Source organism: Canis lupus, chromosome 2 (assembly GCF_011100685.1).
Source record: "Canis lupus familiaris isolate Mischka breed German Shepherd chromosome 2, alternate assembly UU_Cfam_GSD_1.0, whole genome shotgun sequence".
Lineage (NCBI taxonomy): Eukaryota > Metazoa > Chordata > Mammalia > Carnivora > Canidae > Canis > Canis lupus.
In genome coordinates, this window is record NC_049223.1 from 75,472,967 (window position 1) to 75,494,583 (window position 21,617).

At 37.0% G+C, this 21,617-nt stretch overlaps 1 protein-coding gene across 5 annotated transcripts in view; it reads left to right on the forward strand.

Moving 5' to 3' along the window:
- HNRNPR (heterogeneous nuclear ribonucleoprotein R) overlaps positions 1–21,617 on the forward strand; it is a 35,199-nt gene that overhangs the window by 6,291 nt on the left and 7,291 nt on the right. For 3 of the 5 annotated variants that reach the window (XM_038531641.1, XM_038531643.1, XM_038531640.1), the window contains 5 exons: positions 346–453; positions 3,426–3,539; positions 12,784–12,960; positions 14,558–14,693; positions 17,128–17,342. In XM_038531641.1, the coding sequence (XP_038387569.1) occupies positions 346–453; positions 3,426–3,539; positions 12,784–12,960; positions 14,558–14,693; positions 17,128–17,342 (750 nt within the window). The remainder of the gene's footprint in view (positions 1–345; positions 454–3,425; positions 3,540–12,783; positions 12,961–14,557; positions 14,694–17,127; positions 17,343–21,617) is intronic. The other 2 variants (XM_038531642.1, XM_038531644.1) reach the window with 1 other exon arrangement.

The window sequence follows — 21,617 nt, forward strand, 5'->3', positions numbered from 1 at the left end:
TAAACATTTTTGGGTTATCTGATCTTTTTATTATCTTGGAGGAAAATAATGTAGGTAGGAGGAATTGTTTTTGGAATGCCTGGCAAATATAGGCTAGATGCATTTGAATATCTGCGAGTGGAAGACTTTTGCCAGTATGGAAGGTAAGCTCCCGAGGTCTTGGCTATCTTACTGCTGTCTGCTCCAGTTTCTGGCACATAGTAACTACCCAGCAAATACTCGAGTGAATAAATGAGTAAATATTTTGTTAAAATACTGGTCTTTTGAAGTTATAAATTAATTATATATTTGACCCTTCAGTGACTCCTGGTGATTCTTTTTCATTGAATTACTTGCCTGTTCTAGAACAAAAGTGCATTTTTATGTGGAGTTATGAAGACCTACAGGCAAAGGGAGAAACAGGGGAGCAAGGTGCAAGAGTCCACAAAAGGACCTGATGAAGCAAAGATTAAGGTAAAACTTGACTTGGGTAGTTGTAATGATAATAAGCTTAATGATGAGATTGAGTGTTTCTTTTCATGTTTCTTAGATACAGTTTTTATAGTTCCATTTTTTTTAAGCTAGTGCATGGAAATGAGATAATTTAAGGAAAATTACACAAGAATTTGGGGAGCAAACATTCAGTTGTATATTTGGCAGAAAACCCTAATTCAGACCCTTGCTTCATTACTTGTTCTGGCTATGAATGAATGATACATGTTTATTGATGATTCTGATAATAGCTTTTTAGATTAACTTAGTCATGTCTCTTGGTTTGGTTGTTTCTAAGCACTTTCTCTCTCTCTCTTTTTTTTTTCCTCTTTTTGGTAAAGAGGTGTTTTATAACTACTTTTCTTCTGAATTTTTATTTACGTCAGTTTCATTATTTATAAACTGGACATAGGAATAGGTACCTATTCCCATAGAGTTGTGAGGATTAAAGCAATTAAGATATTTCAAATGCTTAGAGTAATGCCTGGAATGTGCAAGAACTGTGTATCTAGCACCAATTTCTATTATTATTATTTAGATAAGCTGTTCTGCAAGGTAAATGTAGGGCTTTTGGTGAAAGACCAGTGAACCTAATTCCTTATTTAGGTGGATATTGATGTTTTGCCACAGTGATGGACTTTTCAGATTTAAATAGTTATTTAATGAAGTTGTTTGTACTGTTTTGTTTTGTTTTAGATAGGAAATAGAACTTGTAGTTTCTGTCATATAATAGTTACATAGAGCTCCTTTGTACCTTTTCCCCTCATCTGTAAAATGGCATAACCCATTCTTACATTTTTATTTTTTTATTTTTTATTTTTTAAAATATTTTATTTATTCATGAGAGACAAAGAAAGAGAGGCAGAGACACAGGCAGAGGGAGAAGCAGGCTGCAAGCAGTCCCACCTGACGTGGGACTCGATCCAGGGTCTCCAGGATCACACCCTGGGCTGCAGGCGGCACTAAACCGCTGCGCCACCGGGGGGCTACCCCATTCTTCCATTTTTAAAATAAATATGTGAAAATTCTGTTTGACATAATAGTTTTTTTTTTTTTTTAACTTAATGTATTGAATAGGCCTATGTTACTTCCCTAAAGCTGGATCTTTGCTTTTGGTAAGGTATATATTGTATGTATGATACATGTATATTACATTTTAGACAAGTAATGTGTTGAAATGTAATACATAGATGTGTGTATATTCTGTATTAGGAGTAATTTCTGTGCTTAAAATTAGAGCAGCTCTTTTTGTGTCAAAGTTAGAAAAATAGAGAACCCTAAGGTGACTCTGGCATCTCAGGGTTTCTCCAAAGATACTTTTGAAGGCACTAAACTTGGTGATGTCTAATATCTCTTGTTGCTTTGACATTGTGTATAAATCTTCCTCATCTTAGGATGGTATTATGTCCAGATAAACCCACCCGAGGTTGATGAAATATCCTAAGTTGAAAGTCTACCTAATAACACTTAACCTGCCAAACATTATAGCCTAGACTACCTTATTATTATGTTTTTTTAGCCTAGACTATGTTAAACGTGCTTCAAACACTTACATTAGCCTATAGTTGGGTGAAATCACCTAACGCAAAGTGCATTTTATAACGACGTGTTGGATATCTCTTGTAGTTTATAAAGTTCTGTACTGACAGTGAAAAACAGTGGTAGGTATGGATAGAGAATGGTTGTAAGTGCATTGGTTGTTTACCCTTGTGGTTGATTGGGAGCTAAGCCTGCCTGCCATACCCCAGTGTCACGAGGGTATTGTCCTGTATATTGCTAGCCCTGGAAAAGATCAAAAATCAAAATTTGAAGTGTGATTTCTATTGAATGTGTATCACTTTCATACCATTCTGAAGTCAAAAAATCATAAGTTGAGTCATCTAGCTGGTTAGGGACCATCTAATTTTTTAAAACATGAAGTATAAAATTCTTGCCTTTTTTAAGTAGATTTCATTTTTTTCCCCCATTGTGTCTGCTCTGCCGGCCTCTCAAGGGGCAAGAGCTTTTCTTAGGGAAGAACTTTTCTCCATTCTCTCCATTCTCCTATCTCTATCAAGATATCTCTTGATATCTAATATAATGTGAAGAAGGTTGGTAATCCGGAAACATTAAGGTTTTGTTTTTTGAAACCTGAGTATACTCATTTGATAATTGGCAAATATTTTGAGTCTGTGTCGTGTGAGAAATGTGTCTGGTTCTTATAGAGCTATAGATGCAGAAGGAGTACAAAACAAAAGGATTGAACAAAATAAAGGTTAAATTACTTGACTATAATATAAAGTCATAGGAAGATGTGAGCAATAGTGAATGAGAAGCTGCATGAAGGAGGTAGGACTTTGGATTTTTTTTTTTTTTAAGATTTATTTATTCATTCAGAGAGAGAGAGAGAGACAGGCAGAGAGAGAAGCAGGCTCCATGCAGGAAGCCCGACGTGGGACTTGATCCGGGGTCTCCAGGATCACCCCCTGGGCTGCAGGCAGCACCAAACCGCTGCACCACCGGGGCTGCCCGGACTTTTGATTTTTTAAGGGTAGAGAACATTTTATTTGAAAAGAATCACAAGTATGGTATGTAATGGGAACAAGTGAAGGAAGGCTCTCTCATTGAAATAGAGAAGAACGCAAAATGAGGAATAATGAGTATATAAGTATGAATGGGTAGCCTGGGGCCAGCTTATGTCACATTTAATAATCCTTTTCTGTTCTCATTCATGTGAAAAAACTGTTACGCGCTTAGAGATTTAATATGTCTACAGTTGTTTCCATTAAATATATGGAAAGGAGCAGTGAAATGAAGTGGGAGCAAAATGTGTGAGTGGTACCAGTATGAATTTTGACACTATTTTATGTAACTAAGATACATAGCCTAAGATGTCGGGGTATCTTTTGGAAAAGATTAATATACTGATGTGTGATACAATATTCAAGTATAAACAGATGCATCATTATCTTTAGGCATTGCTTGAGAGGACTGGCTATACTCTGGATGTAACCACAGGACAGAGGAAGTATGGGGGTCCTCCACCAGACAGTGTATACTCTGGTGTGCAACCTGGAATTGGAACAGAAGTAAGTGTTCTTCAGCTGCTTGCCAAAATCTTTCTGGTTTGTAAATTATTCTGTCTATTGTGTGATGGAGAAGAGTACTTGATTCTTTTCAAAATTTAGCTATAATTATTTTCTTTGGATATCCATTTGTATTTTACTGTAGTCATAAGCAAGAACCATGTGACTAGTAGATACCCAAACACTTGGTAAAGGAATGTAGAGTTCTTGGAACGGGTTGCTAAAACCATGCAAACAGCAACCCTATTTTAGGTGCTGGGGTTGAGGTTACTAAGGAGAAGCAGTTACTTTATTCTGTTTTTGTTTTATATCAGTAATTTTGAACAGTGCTTGTCCTCCCTCCTTGGCCTTCCCCCCATCACATAAAGGGTACTCAGTATTTGCTGAGAGATTTATTGATGAAATTGGGTTACACAAGGGAAGGATGTAGAATCAGATAAAAGTTCAAGCACATTGGTCTGAGCAAAGATGCAGTTTCTCCTCCATCTATGCCTTTATGAAAGTTTCTTCATACTTTGTTAGTCAAGTCTACTTTTTTTTTTTTTTGGAGTTCAATTTGCCAACATATAGCATAACACCCAGTGCTCATCCCATCAAGTGCCCCCCCTCAGTGCCTGTCACCCAGTCACCCCCACCCCCCGCCACTCCCTTTCCACTACCCCTTATTCGTTTCCCAGAGTTAGGAGTCTCTCATGTTCTGTCTTCCTCTCTGGTATTTCCCACTCGTTTTCTCTCCTTTCCCCTTTATATTCTCCAAATGAATGAGACCATATAATGTTTGTCCTTCTCTGATTGTCAAGTCTACTTTTTAAAGATTTATTTATTTTAGAGAAAGAGAGTGTGCACATGCACAGGGGCAGGGAGGGCGCAGAGAGAGTCCCAAGAGACTCATGCTAGTGCAGAGCCTGACGCAGGGCTTGATGTCACAACCCTGAGATTATGACCTGAGCCAAAACCAAGAGTTGGACTCTTAACTGACTGTACCACCCAAACGCCTCACCAATTCTAATCTTTAAATGGTCAAAACTGTGCTAAAATATAAATTTACAGCAGGGTCTTTTCTGATCTCATGTCTTTCTTTTTTTTCTTTTTATTTAAAGATTTTATTTATTGAGAGAGAGTGCAAGCAGGGGGTGGGGCAAAGGGGGAGGACCTGGGATCTGTGAACCATGCAGGCACTCCTGGTCTGGTGTCTTTCAGGTAGCCAAAAGCAGAGATTATTATTATTATTTGTAGTTTGTGAGTAAAGACATTACCAGTTAACAGCACTTTTTAGATTTATATCAGAAATAATTCCAGTGTATTCTTTTTATACAGAGTTTACATTCCTTGGTCTTTGGTTCCTGAAATTCTTTTAAGCATTATTATAGTTAATATTCTATTTCTCAATATTTATCAGTATTAAAGGAGACTCAGAATTTTTATTTTTCATGATACTTAAATCAGCTACATATTATTGTTTCAAATCTCTTAAAAAATATTCTAAATTACTTAATGTTCCATAATTATTGGTATATTGGTAGAGTTGGAATTGGAAGGCAAGCCATCTAAGTTTGTTAAAGGAGCAAATGTCATTGAAACATAGTATACAATAAATAGTATTTTGGTGTCTCTCTCTCTCTCTCTCTCTTTATTTTTATATTATTTTTTATTTTTAAGTAATCTATACCAAAGTGGAGCTCAAACTCACAACCCTGAGATCAGGAGTTGCACTACTGACTAAGCCAGCCAGATGCCTCAAGCCATCCTTCGTTTTTATTTTTATTTTATTTTATTTTATTGTTTTTTTTTAATTTTTATTTATTTATGATAGAGAGAGAGAGAGAGAGAGAGGCAGAGACACAGGCAGAGGGAGAAGCAGGCTCCATGCACCGGGAGCCCGGGACTCGATCCCGGGTCTCCAGGATTGTGCCCCGGGCCAAAGGCAGGCGCTAAACCGCTGCGCCACCCAGGGATCCCCCCATCCTTCGTTTTTAATGTTCTGCTTAGATCTTGAACTCTTGCAGATTTCATTTACATTTTAGTTATTTTTAAACAATATATAGTTCAACTTTCTTTTTTTTTTTTTTTTTTATTTATTTATGATAGTCACAGAGAGAGAGAGAGAGAGGCAGAGACACAGGCAGAGGGAGAAGCAGGCTCCATGCACCGGGAGCCCGATGTGGGATTCGATCCCGGGTCTCCAGGATCGCGCCCTGGGCCAGAGGCAGGCGCCAAACCGCTGCGCCACCCAGGGATCCCATAGTTCAACTTTCTTACTCAAACTATGCCATATGTATTTTTTTCAAATGGTTTTAAATTGTTTGCTTACTTAAGCCCTCTTATAAAATAAATTAAAAATGGAATAGTCTTATTTCTTTAGTTATAAAATCCTTAGGAATAAAAATTAAGTCTGTGTGATACTGTTAATGTTCTTTCCAATGTCCAGCATAGCCTGGTATAAAATTAGTTGGGTGCATCCGTTTCATAATTATAAAAATAAACTTTTTTAGTCCATTAGATTTTTTTTTTTTTTAGATTTTTTATTATTTCTTTATTCATGAGAGACAGAGAGAGAGACAGAGACATAGGCAGAGGAAGAAGCAGGCTTCATGCTTTGGGGGAGCCCGATGTGGGACTCGATCCTGGGACTCTAGGATCACTCCCTCAGCCGGAAGCAGACGCCCAACCACTGAGCCACTCAGGTGTCCCTTTTAGATTGGTTTTATTAATGAGCTCATTAGTGGAGACTTTTTAAGAGTTTTAAGTTTTTATTAAGATTTTATTTATTAGAGCACAGGCTGGGGAGAGAAGCAAAGGGAGAAGGAGACTTTCCGCTGAGCAGGGAACCTCACGTGTGGTGCTATCCCAGTAGGACTTGAGCCAAAGGAGATGCTTAACTGAGTGACCCACCCCTGGAGATTTATCTTTGTTTTATATAGATAAGAAATGAGTTTGTTAGTGCTCTTTTAATATTTCACTTAAAGCATTTGAACAATTTAATAGAACAAACTATTTTGAGTATCCAATTAGAAACAAAGTTGGTATCCTAATTGTAAAATATGCATATTTTCTTATATTGCATTATCTTTTTAGGAGAAAGATGCTTTTTCCTGTATGTTGATTATTGTGGCATACAGCAAATAACTTTGCAGTGAAATCCTATATGAGCCTAAACCACTCCTATCAAGCAGTTTGTTACAACCAAATCTTAGTGTAAAGGTTTGGATTCTTCCCATAAAGTTAAATTCTAGGAGATTTGGCCTATACTTATTGGAAATTTTTTGTTGAAAGTTTTGGTTTTTTAAAGATTTATTTATTTTTGAGAAGGGGGCAGGTGTGCAAGTCGGGGAGAGGCAGAGGGGGAGAATCTTCAAGCCCACTCCATGACCCATGAGATCATGACCTGAGCTGAAACCAAGAGTCAGACACTTAACTGATTGAGTTGCCCAGGTGCCCCTAAAATTAAAGTTTTAAGAAATCAGAAAAAAAGGTTTTTCATATACCGGGTTGCTAATTTAATAAATAAGTTGGTTTTAGTTGGTGTCATTTTTGATGTAGTGAGGTTTAAGTTTTTGTTCTTTATATGTTTCACTAGTCATTTTTTAAACGATTTTATGTATTTATTTGAGAGAGAGTATGAGAGAGCATGAGTGGTGGTGGGGAGAAGGAGAGGCAGGCTCCCTGATGCAGGGCTTGATCCCAGGACTCTGGGATCAGGACCTGAGCCAAAGACAGACACTTAGCTGGCTGAGCCACCCAGGTGCCCCTATACTCATTAAAAAATTTTAGCTCTTGATTGAGGAAGTTAAAATTAGTGTCAGTGCTTGAGACTGACAAATTATGAGAAAACCAAGGTTTCATCTTAGTAAAATCTGTAAATTAACCCTATAAAGGAGCACTTCTTTACAGACATTGTTTCTAAGTATTGTCCTGAGATAAGAAACATACAAGAAGAAAAAAGAAATATATAAGAAAGATAGGTATTAATTTTGAAGGTATTTTTGTATGTCTGGGTCCTCAGATCTAGTTTGGTTATGGTATCTTTGTATTCTTCAGCTGGCACTATAAATCTATTTTGGTTAGCAGCCTCTGCTTTTATTTGTTTCCATTATAATAAGAAATTTTTATTTATTTTATTTATTTATTTATTTATTTATTTATTTTTTTAATTTTTATTTATTTATGATAGTCACACAGAGAGAAAGAGAGAGAGGCAGAGACACAGGCAGAGGGAGAAGCAGGCTCCATGCACCGGGAGCCTGATGTGGGATTTGATCCCGGGTCTCCAGGATCGCGCCCTGGGCCAAAGGCAGGCGCCAAACCGCTGCGCCACCCAGGGATCCCGAAATTTTTATTTTTAAGACTTTATTTATTCATGAGAGACACGGAGAGAGAGGTAGAGACACAGGTACAGGGGGAAGCAGGCTCACTGCAGGGAGCCCGACGTGGGACTCCATCCCGGGTTCCTGGGATCACGCCCCGGGCTGAAGGCGGCACTAAACCATTGAGCCACCCGGGCTGCCCGAGAAATTATTTTTTTAAACAGCCTATCACTGATGTTTTGTAGAGGAATTCGAAGGAAATGATAGATTGAGATTTAATTCTTTGGTATTTTAACTAATGGAAGTTTTAGAGAACCAGTGTATTTAACAGAGTTGTAGAAGTATATGACTTAGTAGTACCTGAATTGAATTATGTATAGGGAAGAACTGCTGTGTTTGCAAAATAGCAAATAGGAGCTGGATAATGGAAGAGCCCTAGTAGATACTCAAAAGACTAAACTGCTGCCTCTTTCCTCCCAGAGCCTCAGAGGGCTTTCTCTGTTACTATTAGAGTATTTGGTAGTAGACAACCAAAACTATTTTCAAGCTCTGATGCTTAGTGAGTAAAGAAAGAACTGCTGTTATGGTATTCATTAGATTCTGTTGTAATAGAGGCAGGGGGAGACTTACCTCTATATGCCTGAGTGCTTACTCTAAACAGTTCATACAGAGCCAAAATGGCTCAGGCATCAACAAGTTAAGAAAAGGAAAACATTTCTATTTTGTTTAGTTAATTAAAAATTGAGCTTAGAAACTTGAAGGAATGATGCTTAGTTTTGAATACTGTTTATTTTTAGCCTTTTTAAGTTATTTAAGTGTCCTGTGTTAAACTGATCTTGAAAATCTTGAAATGAAGCCATATTCTGCTTCTCAGTAAACCAGTATTTTTAACCTGTTTTTTCTTGGACCCCACTGATTATAATATTGTTGACCGCAGATTTGTCGGTTTTTTCTTAAGTAAAACAGTATTCTTACAGGGAATCTGTAAGTTAGACTTGTAACATTCAAATGATACTTTATATATAGAGTGCAAGGAGCTGGCTCTTATGCATTTTTTTTTTAAGATTTTATTTATTCATTCATGAGAGACAGAGAGAGAGAGAGAGAGGCAGAGACACAGGCAGAGGGAGAAGCAGGCTCCATGCAGTGAGCCCGATGTGGGACTTGATCCCAGGTCTCCAGGATCAGGCCCCAGGCCAAAGGCAGCGCTAAACCGCTGAGCCACCCAGGCTGCCCCTAAAGTGTAGATTTGAACCCAACATAACTTAAAACTCAACTATTTCTCAACATCCTTCCTACTTTCATAGTTATCAATCTGTTACTCTATGCTGCCATCATCCCATGCCTGGATTGCCTTGTGAATCTGACTGGTTCCCCATAAAATCTATTTTCTACCTAGCTGCTAACCTTTGAGAACATGTCATACCTAGTCACTGGTCAGTTTAGAACTCTCCGATATCTTCCCAACACATTTGAAATAAAATGCAAACTCTTAACATGGTGTAACTTAATCTGTCTGGCCACTTTTCTCTTTCCCAACACTGTCTCCCATGTGGAGTTTTTTCCCAGTCACTGTCCTGTTTGCTGTTGATCACATATATCAAGTGTACTTCCATCTTTGTGTAGTTGTTCTTTACCTTTGAATGTTCTTTCCTCAGATTTTTTACTTAATTTTCTGCTCTAGGTCTCAGTTCAAATTTACCTGTTCAGGGAGATTCTCCTAATTAAAATACAACCTCTTTTCATTATTCCCTTTCCTTTTATTTTTCTTAGCCTTTAATACCTCTTGAAATCATATTTATTTTTTAAAACTTTTATCTCTATATATAATGTATAAGCCTCATGAATGCTTAGACCTTGTTTGTGACATTCACTCTATCACTAGAACTTAGAAAAATACATAGCATGTGTGTTCAACTTATAGGGAATTCCATGTTTCATGAAAAGTTTGGACATGTTCTATGAGTAGTTTGGAAGTTAGTTCCTATATAAGCTAGGTATTATTTATTGGAACAACTTCAGGCTGATATTTATTTATTTATTTATTTATTTATTTATTTATTTATTTATTTATTTATTTATTTATTTATTTATTTTATTTATGATAGTCACACACAGAGAGAGAGAGAGAGGCAGAGACACAGGCAGAGGAAGAAGCAGGCTGCATGAACTGGGAGCCCGACGTGGGATTCGATCCCGGGTCTCCAGGATCGCGCCCTGGGCCAAAGGCAGGCGCTAAACCGCTGCGCCACCCAGGGATCCCTCAAGCTGATATTTAGAAGATTAGTTGGGTATGGATAGGAACGGGAGGGATTTAAAGTATCAGAGATTTTTATTTAAAGTATTATTTCCTTGATCATCATGAGGGATAGACGGAGCAGCAGAAATTAGGTTCTCCCAAGAGAAATGAGGAAATCAGAGAAACTGGTTGACAGGGTGAGTTTTACTTATTTTGATTTTTAGAAAAAAGAAACATTTGTTATAGATCTATTATATCTATGGTAGAATATTTAGGAAATATTACAGAAAAAAATAAAATTCATTTTTTCATGCATTGATAAACCCATTATTAGTATTCAGATACATATTCATATCTATACATATCTATATTAAAAAAACAAAAATTGGCATTGCTACTTATTGATGATTTCAGGTAAAATCAAGACAACCAAGAGGAAATGCTTAATAGGCAGTTGGAAGTATAAAATTAGGTCTTTGGATGTTGTAGGTATGAGAGATGACTATAGATATAGATTTGAGGAATGTATATGATCCTTTTAAGTGAAGGAAATGAAGGAAACACATGGAAGATAAGGAGGAACATGAAGACTATTATTAGGTAAATAAAAGAATCACCGTAGAAAGGATAGAGAAATAATTAAAGGTGAAAAGACCAGGCTAGACCAGGGGTTCTAAAAATTGAAGAGAAGAAAATCTTTAGGAGGCAGCATCACCATTGTTAACACTTATGGAGAAGACAAGATGAGACTGAGGAAGAAAAAGCTTGAATTTAGTCATTTGAAGTTCATTAGTGACATTTGGGCATACAGCTTGAGCATTAGAGGAAGAAGCCAGTGTTCTAGTGAAAGAGAGTGTAGATGCCAAGGGCCCTCCAGAGTGAGTTTTTTGTTAGAAAGATGGTTCTGTAAGGATACCACACAGATGATGCCTTAGATGTCTTTTACTTCTTTGTAGCTACACAGTGCTAAGGATATGGTAGATGTGTTGGATAACTACAGGAGTGAAATAAAACAGACATGACCATGTGTTCAAAGCATTTGAAAGTGAAAGAAAAGATAAATGAACAAAGTAAAGGTTTCTTGTTTGCATATTGTTGTGTTATGGGAGATTTGGCATGTTTGGAAGGATATACTGAGCAAAATAGGGGAGGTGAAGAAATAAAAATTGGCAATTATTTCCAGAAGAATGTGGTTAGAAGAAATGGGCTTAGCTGTTATGGTTATCAGAAACTTAATATCCAGTAATATTTGGGCATCTTTTGGATTGCTGTGTCATTAATCAGGTCATTTTTCAGAATATGAAGTGTTGATGTAGAGGAGTTTCACCATAAAATTCATCTCTAATGCAGACACTGACTTAATCTTTATGGCTGTGTTTGGGGGCGCCTAGGTGGCTCTGTCAGTTAAGTGTCTGACTCTTGGTTTTGCTCAGGTCATGGTCTAAGGGTTGTGAGGCGGAGCCTGGCAGGCTCCCTGCTCAATGGAGTCTGCTTGAGATTCTCTCCCTCACTTGCGCTCTCTCTCTCTCTCTCTCTCAAAGAAATAAATCTTTATTTTTAAAAAGATTTTATTTATTTATTCATGAGAAACAGAGAGGTAGAGACACAGGCATAGGGAGAAGCAGGCTCCATGCAGGGAGCCCAATGTGGGACTCGATCCCAGGACCCCAGGATCACGCCCTGGGCTGAAGGCAGAGCAAAACCGCTGAGCCACCCGGGCTGCCCAAGAAATAAATCTTTAAAAAAAGACTATGTGTAGCTTGCAAATGTTTTAACATAAAAGATCATCTATAATCTTGCCGACATGGTGGAAACTTGAAGAAAATTGTGGTCTGATATTAAATACTGAGAAGGTTTTTGATTGTTTAATTCTAACGTTGTATATTATAATTTAATCCTTATTACATAATTTTTTTAGTAATTTTTTAAAGATTTATTTATTTGAGGGGGAGAGAGAGTGTGCATGTAGGGTGGAGGGGCAGAAGAAGAGAGAAACTTAAGCAGATTCCATATTGAAGCGGAGCCCATTGCAGGACTTGATCTCATGACCCTGAGATCCCAATCCAGCTGAAATCAAGAAGTCAGATGTTCTGACTGTGACACCCAGGTGCCCCTAGAATTTAAAAAACTTGAGGAAGACCACTTCAGTCTTTATTCAGTTACTGTTTTTAGGGGCACCTGGGTAGCTCAGTTAGTCAAGCAGCCTCCTTTAGCTCAGGTCATGATCCTGGGATTGAGCCCCACATAGGGCTCCTTGCTCAGGGAGGAGCCTGCATCTCTCTCTCTCTCTCTGCCCCTCCCCCCTACTTATGCTCACTTGCTCTCCCTCTCACCCTCATTCTCAAATAAATCTTTAAAAAAATAATAACTGTTTTTATGAAAATGCAGATATATTTCCCAAAGATTCGTACATGCCATTTATTCTGTGTTATTGTGAAAAAAAGGTAAACTTTAAAAATAAAAAATTTAGTTGTACAGATTTTGCACACTCACATTAGTTTCCATTTTTCAGTGTGGAATATTGTTCTATGTTAATGATCCTAAGGTCATTATAATAAATGTTAGAGTTAACTGCTAAAGATTTAAATTGTCCTCATTCCTCCTTAGCTATCTTTGTTCCTCTAGCCCCTTAGAAGTAAGGTAGTTCGGCTTTATGGCTCTAAAATGCTTACTTTGGGATTCTAATACTGAGATTTTATTTCAGGTGTTTGTAGGTAAAATACCAAGAGATTTATATGAGGATGAGTTGGTACCCCTTTTTGAAAAGGCTGGTCCCATTTGGGATCTACGTCTTATGATGGATCCACTGTCTGGTCAGAACAGAGGGTATGCATTTATTACCTTCTGTGGAAAGGAAGCTGCACAGGAAGCTGTTAAACTGGTATGTGATAAACAAATACCCACTGTCTAGTGGTAAATCACCTCAATTAAAAATGTTTGCAGTTAACATTGTTTCATTTTCTTTAGTTTTTGCTTTGAATGATTAGATGTTGATACATTTGATATGTGATCTTTGTTCTATTTTTCCTGATTATAAGAGTAAAAAGGAATGAAAATACCCAAGAAATAATGTGTTAGAGAAAATCTCCCATAATTTGAGTAAGTTATTTATTAGACTGGTTATATCTAAAGTTTCTTTTGAATATTTGGCTTCTGCAGTTCCCTCTTTAGATTTCAGGCAAAAAAGATGTGAATTGTTACTGTTAAACTTTAGGACAAGATTCTGAAAGGTGAAATGAAGGTTGGGATGGATTCTGGGGAACATAACTGGGTGACAGTGACTCTTAGAACACAATTCAGGAAATGATTGAGACTATTTTTGTTACAGCCTAATAATCATAGTTTATTTTCTAAGTTTTTGCCTGTTCTTTCTATCTTTTGTTTACAGGCCCTTCAGTCTTCTCTGTCTTCACTCTTTCTCTCCTTTTATACTAGTTGAAGGGCCCATCTTCTGTAATCTAGTAATTTCCTTTTACCCTTTGTACTTAATAGTATAATAGTATTAGTAGTAGTAGTAGTACATTGTAACAGAGTTGTGTAAATTTCTTCACACCTGTTTTGGTACTACCATCTCAGTAACTTAAAATGACTGTCATTGTTTTTGCATACTCTTTGCATACATCTAAAAGCCTCACTTTGTCTAGTTCCAGTCCTTCTAAAATGGGTACTTCTTTCACCAGGGCTTTTGGTTTCATTAATCACTTCTCAATTAGTTCCACTTCTAGCTTAACCCAGATTTTAGTTTTTATTAAGAACTTTTGCTTCCAACTTGTTTTTATTGAGAAGTTTCAAAGCTTTATTTCCTAATTTTTGGCAACACATGGATGATTTTTATTTTTTTAATAATCATGTATCTTTTAGTAAGCTAATGGGTAAGTGATGTTAAAGCCTAAGAAGCTAAGGAAACTACCACCACCACCATAGTGATTTAAAGAAAGCCTTTTTTCTTTCCTGTCATTTCATATGATTTTGAAGGTATTGTGTTTGATATGCAGTTTAAAACTTTTCATGTTTACATTCAGAACACTGTGTTTTGTGTAGAATGTGAAATTTTTCTGAATTTCTCTTTATTGATTATACATAGTTATTAACTCTTCATTGTTATTTTGCTTTTGGCTTATCTGTATCTAATTTTATCTCTAAGGACCTTGAATGATCAGTCTTGAGTACTTTTTCTGAAATTCTCTGGAAAATTTTTCAGATAGATAACATTGAAATATGACAATAAGATATTTTTAAAAATAAAATGAATAACTGAGTCATTTATGTTCAGAAGAACAGTAAAAGTTAACCAAACTAAGATGAGAGACCATAACAAGTTTTAAAATACACATTTATATAATGGTAAGCATGAGGGAACTCGGTGAGTTTGTGAAGCAAGAAGTGTTTGGCCTTAAATTGTTAAATTTTTTAGATTGAGATCAGTTGTCCTGAGTTTGGGATGGTTGTGGGGTATCTGGTTCTTTTCTTCCCTGCAGTGTGACAGCTATGAAATTCGCCCTGGTAAACACCTTGGAGTGTGCATTTCTGTGGCAAACAACAGGCTTTTTGTTGGATCAATTCCGAAGAATAAGACTAAGGAAAACATTCTGGAAGAATTCAGTAAAGTCACAGGTAAAACAAAAATGTATTTAGTAGAAGTTAGTTTTGGGAGATCTGTGGTATTATTTACAAGTACATAAAAAGGAGGTATATATTAATCTAAAAATTCAAATCTTCAGTGTCTAAGTTGCCTCCTTTCTGCTTTACAGTGGTTTGGTCTAAGCATGTTCCATTATATCCTTAATTTATTGGAATGTCCCTGTCTGTACCTTCATTAATCTTTAGGTTTTGCCAGTCTTTGTCCTGTAGCCCTCCATTGAAGGCTTCCTGACATCCATTGTGCTTTAGGGCCAAGAGGATAAGTTTTTATCCTCCTTTCTGTTACCTTGTCTAGATCAGATTTTTCAAAATCTCTGGTTCTAAATCCATGGAATTGATTGAGAAGTGCATTTTACATCACAGGTCCATATACCTTTATAACTGAAACAAAATTTAACAAAACTGTACTTTCACGATCTGGCGTAATTTTTCCTATTCCATTTCATTTTTTTTTTTTTTTTTAAACGTGGATAGAGATTCTCTGATGCTAGCTGTGGTTTAAAAAAAAAACGAAATACTGATTTAGACCATTACTTGCCCTCATAAAAAACACGATTTTGTCATCCATATATACTGTCCATTCTCTTTCTTTGATGCTGTCACCTATTGCTCTTCTGGATTCATCTCCCATTAATTGAAGATTGCTTTCGGCTCATAGTCTTTCTCTTCTGCCCTAAATTGACTTAGTAGTACCTTTGAGATGTAAGTGGATGGACCGTCCAGTCTCCTAGCCTCCTAGTTCTAAGACTACCTCATCTCCAGTTCTTTACTTCAGCTCCCCCACATCCAGAGAACATTCTGGAGCTTGCTGCCAGAGATTCTATCCACTCCAAAATCTTGATTTCTAGTGTTCTCCTTTGTAACCACTGCCACCATCCATCGCAGTTGTGTTGGGCACATGCCTCTAATAGTGCAGTTCTTTGACCTCATCACTTTATTATCTGTCAGCTCCTTTTTGGCTTCTTATCCATTTATTCATTCCTTCAGCAGGTATTTATCCAGTGCCTATTAAAGTGGTGGCATTGTGCTGTGTGCTGGGATGCAGTGGTGAATAAGATCTATTTTCTGCCCTTATAGAGCTTACATTCTGGGAAAGGAGATAAGACCAAAAATTAAATATTTACACAATGTGGTAAGCACTGAGAAGAGGGAAATAAAGGATACTTAGCTGGAGAATAGCTACTATCCCTGTTTTGATGGTTATGGAAGGCTTTTCTGATAAAATGACATTTCCAGCAAGCCCTGAAGAATGAGGAGGATGTAGCATATAAAGAGCAGAGGGATGTGCATCCTAAGAGAGCAAGATGTGCCAAATCTCTGAGGCAAGAAAGAACTGGATGTATTAAAGCAACCGAGAGAAGGCCAGTGTTGTTAAAATTACTGTAGAATTAAAGGTAGAATTAGATGAAGTAGGCAAGGCTTTTGTGGACCTTTTAAGGAGTTTAGATTTTACTCTTTGTAGAACAAGAAGGTATTTAAAGATCTCAAGCAGGGAGTAACATCTGTTTGATGTTTTTAGAATATTATCCCCACTGCTATATGGATAATGGTTTAGAGGGGTTTAAGTGCAGGAGCTAATCAAGCTAATCACTTAGTATCACAGTAGTTCGGACAGAAGATTGGACTAAGGTAATAGCCGTGAAGGTGGAAAGAAATAGATGGGCTTGAAATTGGGTAGGGGAGTAAAGGAAAAATCAAGAATGAGTCCTCAGTTTCTTGCTTGAGAGCCAGGGGGTGGTTCTTATTATTAGATAGGAAAGTAGAGAAGACAGATTTGGGGAGTGGTGACTGCAGTTTTGGACATGTTAAATTGGAAATGTCTTTGAGTCTGGGCTTGAAATAAAATGTAAGCATTCTTAAGGATATAGATAGCTTTTTAAAAGTACAAACTAGCTGATACTACCAAGAAAGAACATATGTGGAAAGATGACAACACAAGACTAAGACCAGAGGGACACCATTATTTAGCAATCGTTTTCATTCTTGGTAAAAACAGTAACTTTTAAGTTAGATCCAAGGATAATTTTTGATCATGATTACTTGGTTGAATGTAAGTTCTCTTGAATTTATATTTATAACTTGGTTTTTAAATTCCTTGGTAGTATTTTCATAAATTTATAAGGTCATGTTATATCAAACACTCTAAAACATGGTAATATGTTACATGTCAGAATACAGTAACTGGACCTTTTTAGGGCTGTATCCTCAGGACCCTGAAAAATTAAAAAAGAACATAAAATACTGTTTGACAACTTATATCTAACAATGCTGATTTAATTGTCTACTAGGTAATTAGGGAATCATTTTGAGGCTTCTTCAGTATTTTTTGCTCTTCGGCAAATGGATTTAGGTCTGCCTAATCGCTAGATGTGTGGTGGATGCTTTTGGCTTATATATCTGGCTGTTGGTTTAACAGAGGGTTTGGTGGACGTTATTCTCTATCATCAACCCGATGACAAAAAGAAGAATCGGGGGTTCTGCTTCCTTGAATATGAGGATCACAAGTCAGCAGCACAAGCCAGACGCCGACTGATGAGTGGAAAAGTAAAAGTATGGGGAAATGTAGTTACAGTTGAATGGGCTGACCCTGTGGAAGAACCAGATCCAGAAGTCATGGCTAAGGTAAATGCAGTTGTTTGGGCTGGGGGTGAGATGGTTATTTAAATTTTGTGCTTCACAGTAAAGCTCAACTTTTAGAAGTTTCATGTTAAATATAGTTCTTGATGTTAATTCTAGGATGTGTTTTTTTTTTTTTTTTTTTTTTTTAAGATTTTATTTATTTGTTCATGAGAGACGCACAGAGAGAGAGGCAGAGACAGACAGAGGGAGAAGCAGGCTCCCCGCAGGGAGCCTGATGTGGGACTTGATCCCGGGATCACGCCCTGAGCTGAAGGCAGACGCTCAACCACTGAGCCATCCAGGCATCCCTAGGATCTGCTTTAATACCAACTTAACAGTCTGTTGGTATCTAGAAATTTCCAAATCATCCCTTTTTCCAGAGATTAAATGTACAAAAGGAACTGAAATGAAATTCCTTTAAGTATTTCCATATACACTGAGAATGTGTTTAGTGCTAGGTACTAGGAGGGCTACAGAAGTTTAAAAAAGTCAAGACAGAAGTAATGTTTTTTGGGGGTTATGAAATTGTAATCCTCATCGACCATCCTATGACTTTTATTACATGGCCATTGATTATATTTTATTTAAATTTATGGCTGATTTTTTTCTTTCTTTTTTTAAATTTAATTATCATGTTCCCTTAGACGGTTGTCTCCATGAACAAAGACAAAGGGTTATCATGCTTGCTATTATGTGATAGTAGCAAAATATACATGGCAGGCCCTCCTAAGCCTTATACTTGCATTGCTACAATCTTTGGTAAATAATGGTGCTATGAGTCCTGATTGTTAGGCTTACCTTTGAGTGACTCCTCAGAGTGAAGAGATTCATCAGAGTTGCATCTGCTGTTTTAGTGAGATTTTTAGTATTTTGGTGTGTCTCTCCCCTTGGTGAGGTAGCAACTCTCTGATGACCATAAGTTAGTGGTTGAATTCTCCTAATCTGAGAAGTCTTTCTCTAAAGCTTTTTATTCCAGGTTCTGAGCAGGTAATCTTCACTCTAATTAGTTTGGAGAGCCCCAGTTTATGCTAGTGTGATCTTTTTATAGGTAAAGACATCTCTGGGTTGAGACAAGATCCACTGAGAAGGAACCAGAGAAGGGCTTAGATGTGCTGCTCCTTGTCTTTTTTCTTGTATTCCTTGATTAGATTTGTGTTAAGGAAAGGGACTGGGAATTTAAATAGTATGTATGTATGTACTTATTTATTTATAACTTGATTTTAATTCATTTGTTTCTTCTAATATAATTTGACTTTGGACAAACCTATTGAACTTGGATGTCCTCTATTTTATTGAAGTTGGATAAATCTCTTAACCCTTACAATTTTGACCTGCCTTGTAGAAACTGAGTAGAGTTTGTATTGCTTTTTCTGTAAAAACATGTTTAAAAAAGCATAGGTATATTACACATTAGATGAATAAAATTTCCAGAAAACCAGTGTAGCTGGTGGTTTGTTCATCAACACTATCCACGTACCTCTTAAAACCTTTCAGATTAAATGCATCCTAAACTTCTATAGGGTTAGAAAACGTCAGCATTTTATTCCAGAAACTAGTCTTCCTAGATTGTAAGTTTCAGAATGAAAAGGGGGCCTTTATAAATAGTATGTTTTGGTTTCTTCTCTGAAAAAAAAAAAAAGAAAAGAATAAAAGATTTGTATTGAATTTTTTGGAAAAAGTAAATAAACCAACCGACGCCTGTGAAACATAGAGTTTGACCCCTATGACAACACTGTAAAAATAAAGGGGGTAGAGGTGGAGGTGGACAGTGTCAGATTTTTCCCGCCCTTGAATTAATACCTTCCTCCAAGTAATTTTTATTCATATACTCCTTTATCTGAGGCAACAGTTCAGTGGGTATGTTCATTTTTTTCTTTGAATAGTTCCTTAGTTTAGAAATCAAAATTATGTAGAAAGGTATAGACAGAGAAGTCTCACTTCTACCTCGCTCCGTCTACTGTATTCCCTTATCTCCAATACACACCCAGATTTAGTAGCCTCTGGTTTATTCTTTTAGTGCTTCCTTTCTTACTTAGGCAGATACAGGCAAATTCTGTATTTAAATACTTTCTGACTTTAAATGATGGTTACAGGTAATCTGCATTCACTGATCTATATTTTCTTTATTCGTTATCCTGGATCATTAGCTCTGAGGAAGTATACCATTATTATGTATACCACTAAGAAGTGATTACAATTAAATTATGACACTGCTTGCATGTCACATTGGCTGGAAGTTGGATCCCTATTTCAGAGAAGTAAAAAAGGGAAAAAATGTCTTAGTAACAGTGTATCTTGGCAGCCTCTTCATATCTACTCTTAGAGCTCTTCCTCATTTTTTTATGGCTACATAAGATTCCACTGTGTGGATGTACTATACTGTATTCAGCTGGCTGAGCATTGGTTTGTTTTTAATCTTTTATTATTACAATACTGTAATGAATGAGCTTGTGTCCTGTCAAGTTACTAAAAATGCAGATATACCTGTAGGATAGATTCTCAGAGATAGAATTGCAGGCCACAGAGTACATGCATCTGTAATTATTAAGATATTGCCATATTCCCCTGTACCATTTTACCCTCTCACCAGCAAAATATAAGAGGCCCACTTTCTTCCTCATCCTTATCAAAATAGTGTGTGATCATATTTTTGGATTTTGCCAGTCTGGTAAACCATCATAATTTGCTTCTCTTACTGTGCATGGGTTTAAGTTTTTAATATGTTGAAGGGCCATTTGTGTTTCCTTGTGTGAACCTTGTATTCATGAATTTTGTCTGTCTTTCTGTTCAGTTTTCCATTGAGCTATTTCTTATTTTCTGGAGCTCTGATTAAAAAGAAAAAAAAAACAGAGATTAACTCTTTGTGATAGAAGTAATTTGTCTTTGGCTCTACTTCTGGAATGTTTTTGCCATGTGAAAGCCATTTATTTCTAGTAGTTGAATTTTACTGCTCCTTTATATAATAGATTTTTTTTTTTAAGATTTTTTATTTATTTTTGAGAAACACACAGAGAGAGAGAGGCAGAGACACAGGCAGAGGGAGAAGCAGGCTCCATGCAGGGAGCCCAATGTGGGACTCGATCCCGGGTCTCCAAGATCACGCCCTTGGCCAAAGGCAGGCGCTAAACCGCTGAGCCACCCATGGATCCCTATATAATAGATTTTAAGTCACAAAGCCTTCCTTGGAGTAGTTATGTAAAGGAATTACCTTTATTTTTTTCTAATATTTTTCTCTCCCCATCCCCACCCCTGCCTACCCCTTTAAAATTTTTGATGTATTTGGCGTTTATCCAGGTGTATTTTGAGATATGAATCCAGCTTTTTTTGTTTAGATTTTAATTTTTAATCTTTTTAAAAGATTTTATTTATTCATGAGAGACAGAGAGGCAGAGACACCGGCAGAGAGAGAAGCAGCCTCCCCGTAGGGAGCCCAATGGGGGACTCAATTACAGAACTCCGGGTTCACACCCTGAGCCAAATGCAGATGCTCAACCGCTGAGCCACCCAGGCGTCTCTAAGATTTTATTTTATTTATTTATTTTTTTAAATATTTATTTATTTATTTATGATAGACAGAGAGAGAGAGAGAGGCAAAGACACAGGAGGAGGGAGAAGCAGTCTCCATGCCAGGAGCCCGACGTGGGATTCGATCCCAGGTCTCCAGGATCGCGCCCTGGGCCAAAGGCAGGCGCTAAACCGCTGCGCCACCCAGGGATCCCCTAAGATTTTATTTTTAAGTAATCTTTACACCCGGTGTGAGGCTCAAACTCATAACCCTGAGATCAAGAGTCACATGCCCCTCTGACTGAGCCAGCCAGGCACCCCCCCCAACTTTTATTTTTATCCAGGTGAACATTATAGTTTGTTATATCTGGTAGGGCTGGTCTCTCAATTTTGTTATTTTTTTTTCCTATTTATTTTTTCATATGAACTTTAGAATTAGCTCACTCAGTTCTAGGGGAGCAGAACTGCAAAACATGTTGTTTTAGTTGATACTTAGGGACCTCTTAAGTTTGTGGATTATGTGTTGGTTCCTTGAAGGTTTTGTTTACAGGGTTAGGTACTTTAATGACAGCAGGAGAAGGAACCAGAAATCTATGTAAATTGGTAACTGACAGAGTAATTTTCTTGGCAATTTTTATATTTTCTGTGATACACATTTATTATTAATTTTTAAAAAGATTTTATTTATTTATTTGACAGAGCATGAATAGGCAGACTAGCAGGCAGAGGGAGAGGGAGAAGCAGGCTCTTCAAAGCAGGCTCTCAGTAGAGAGT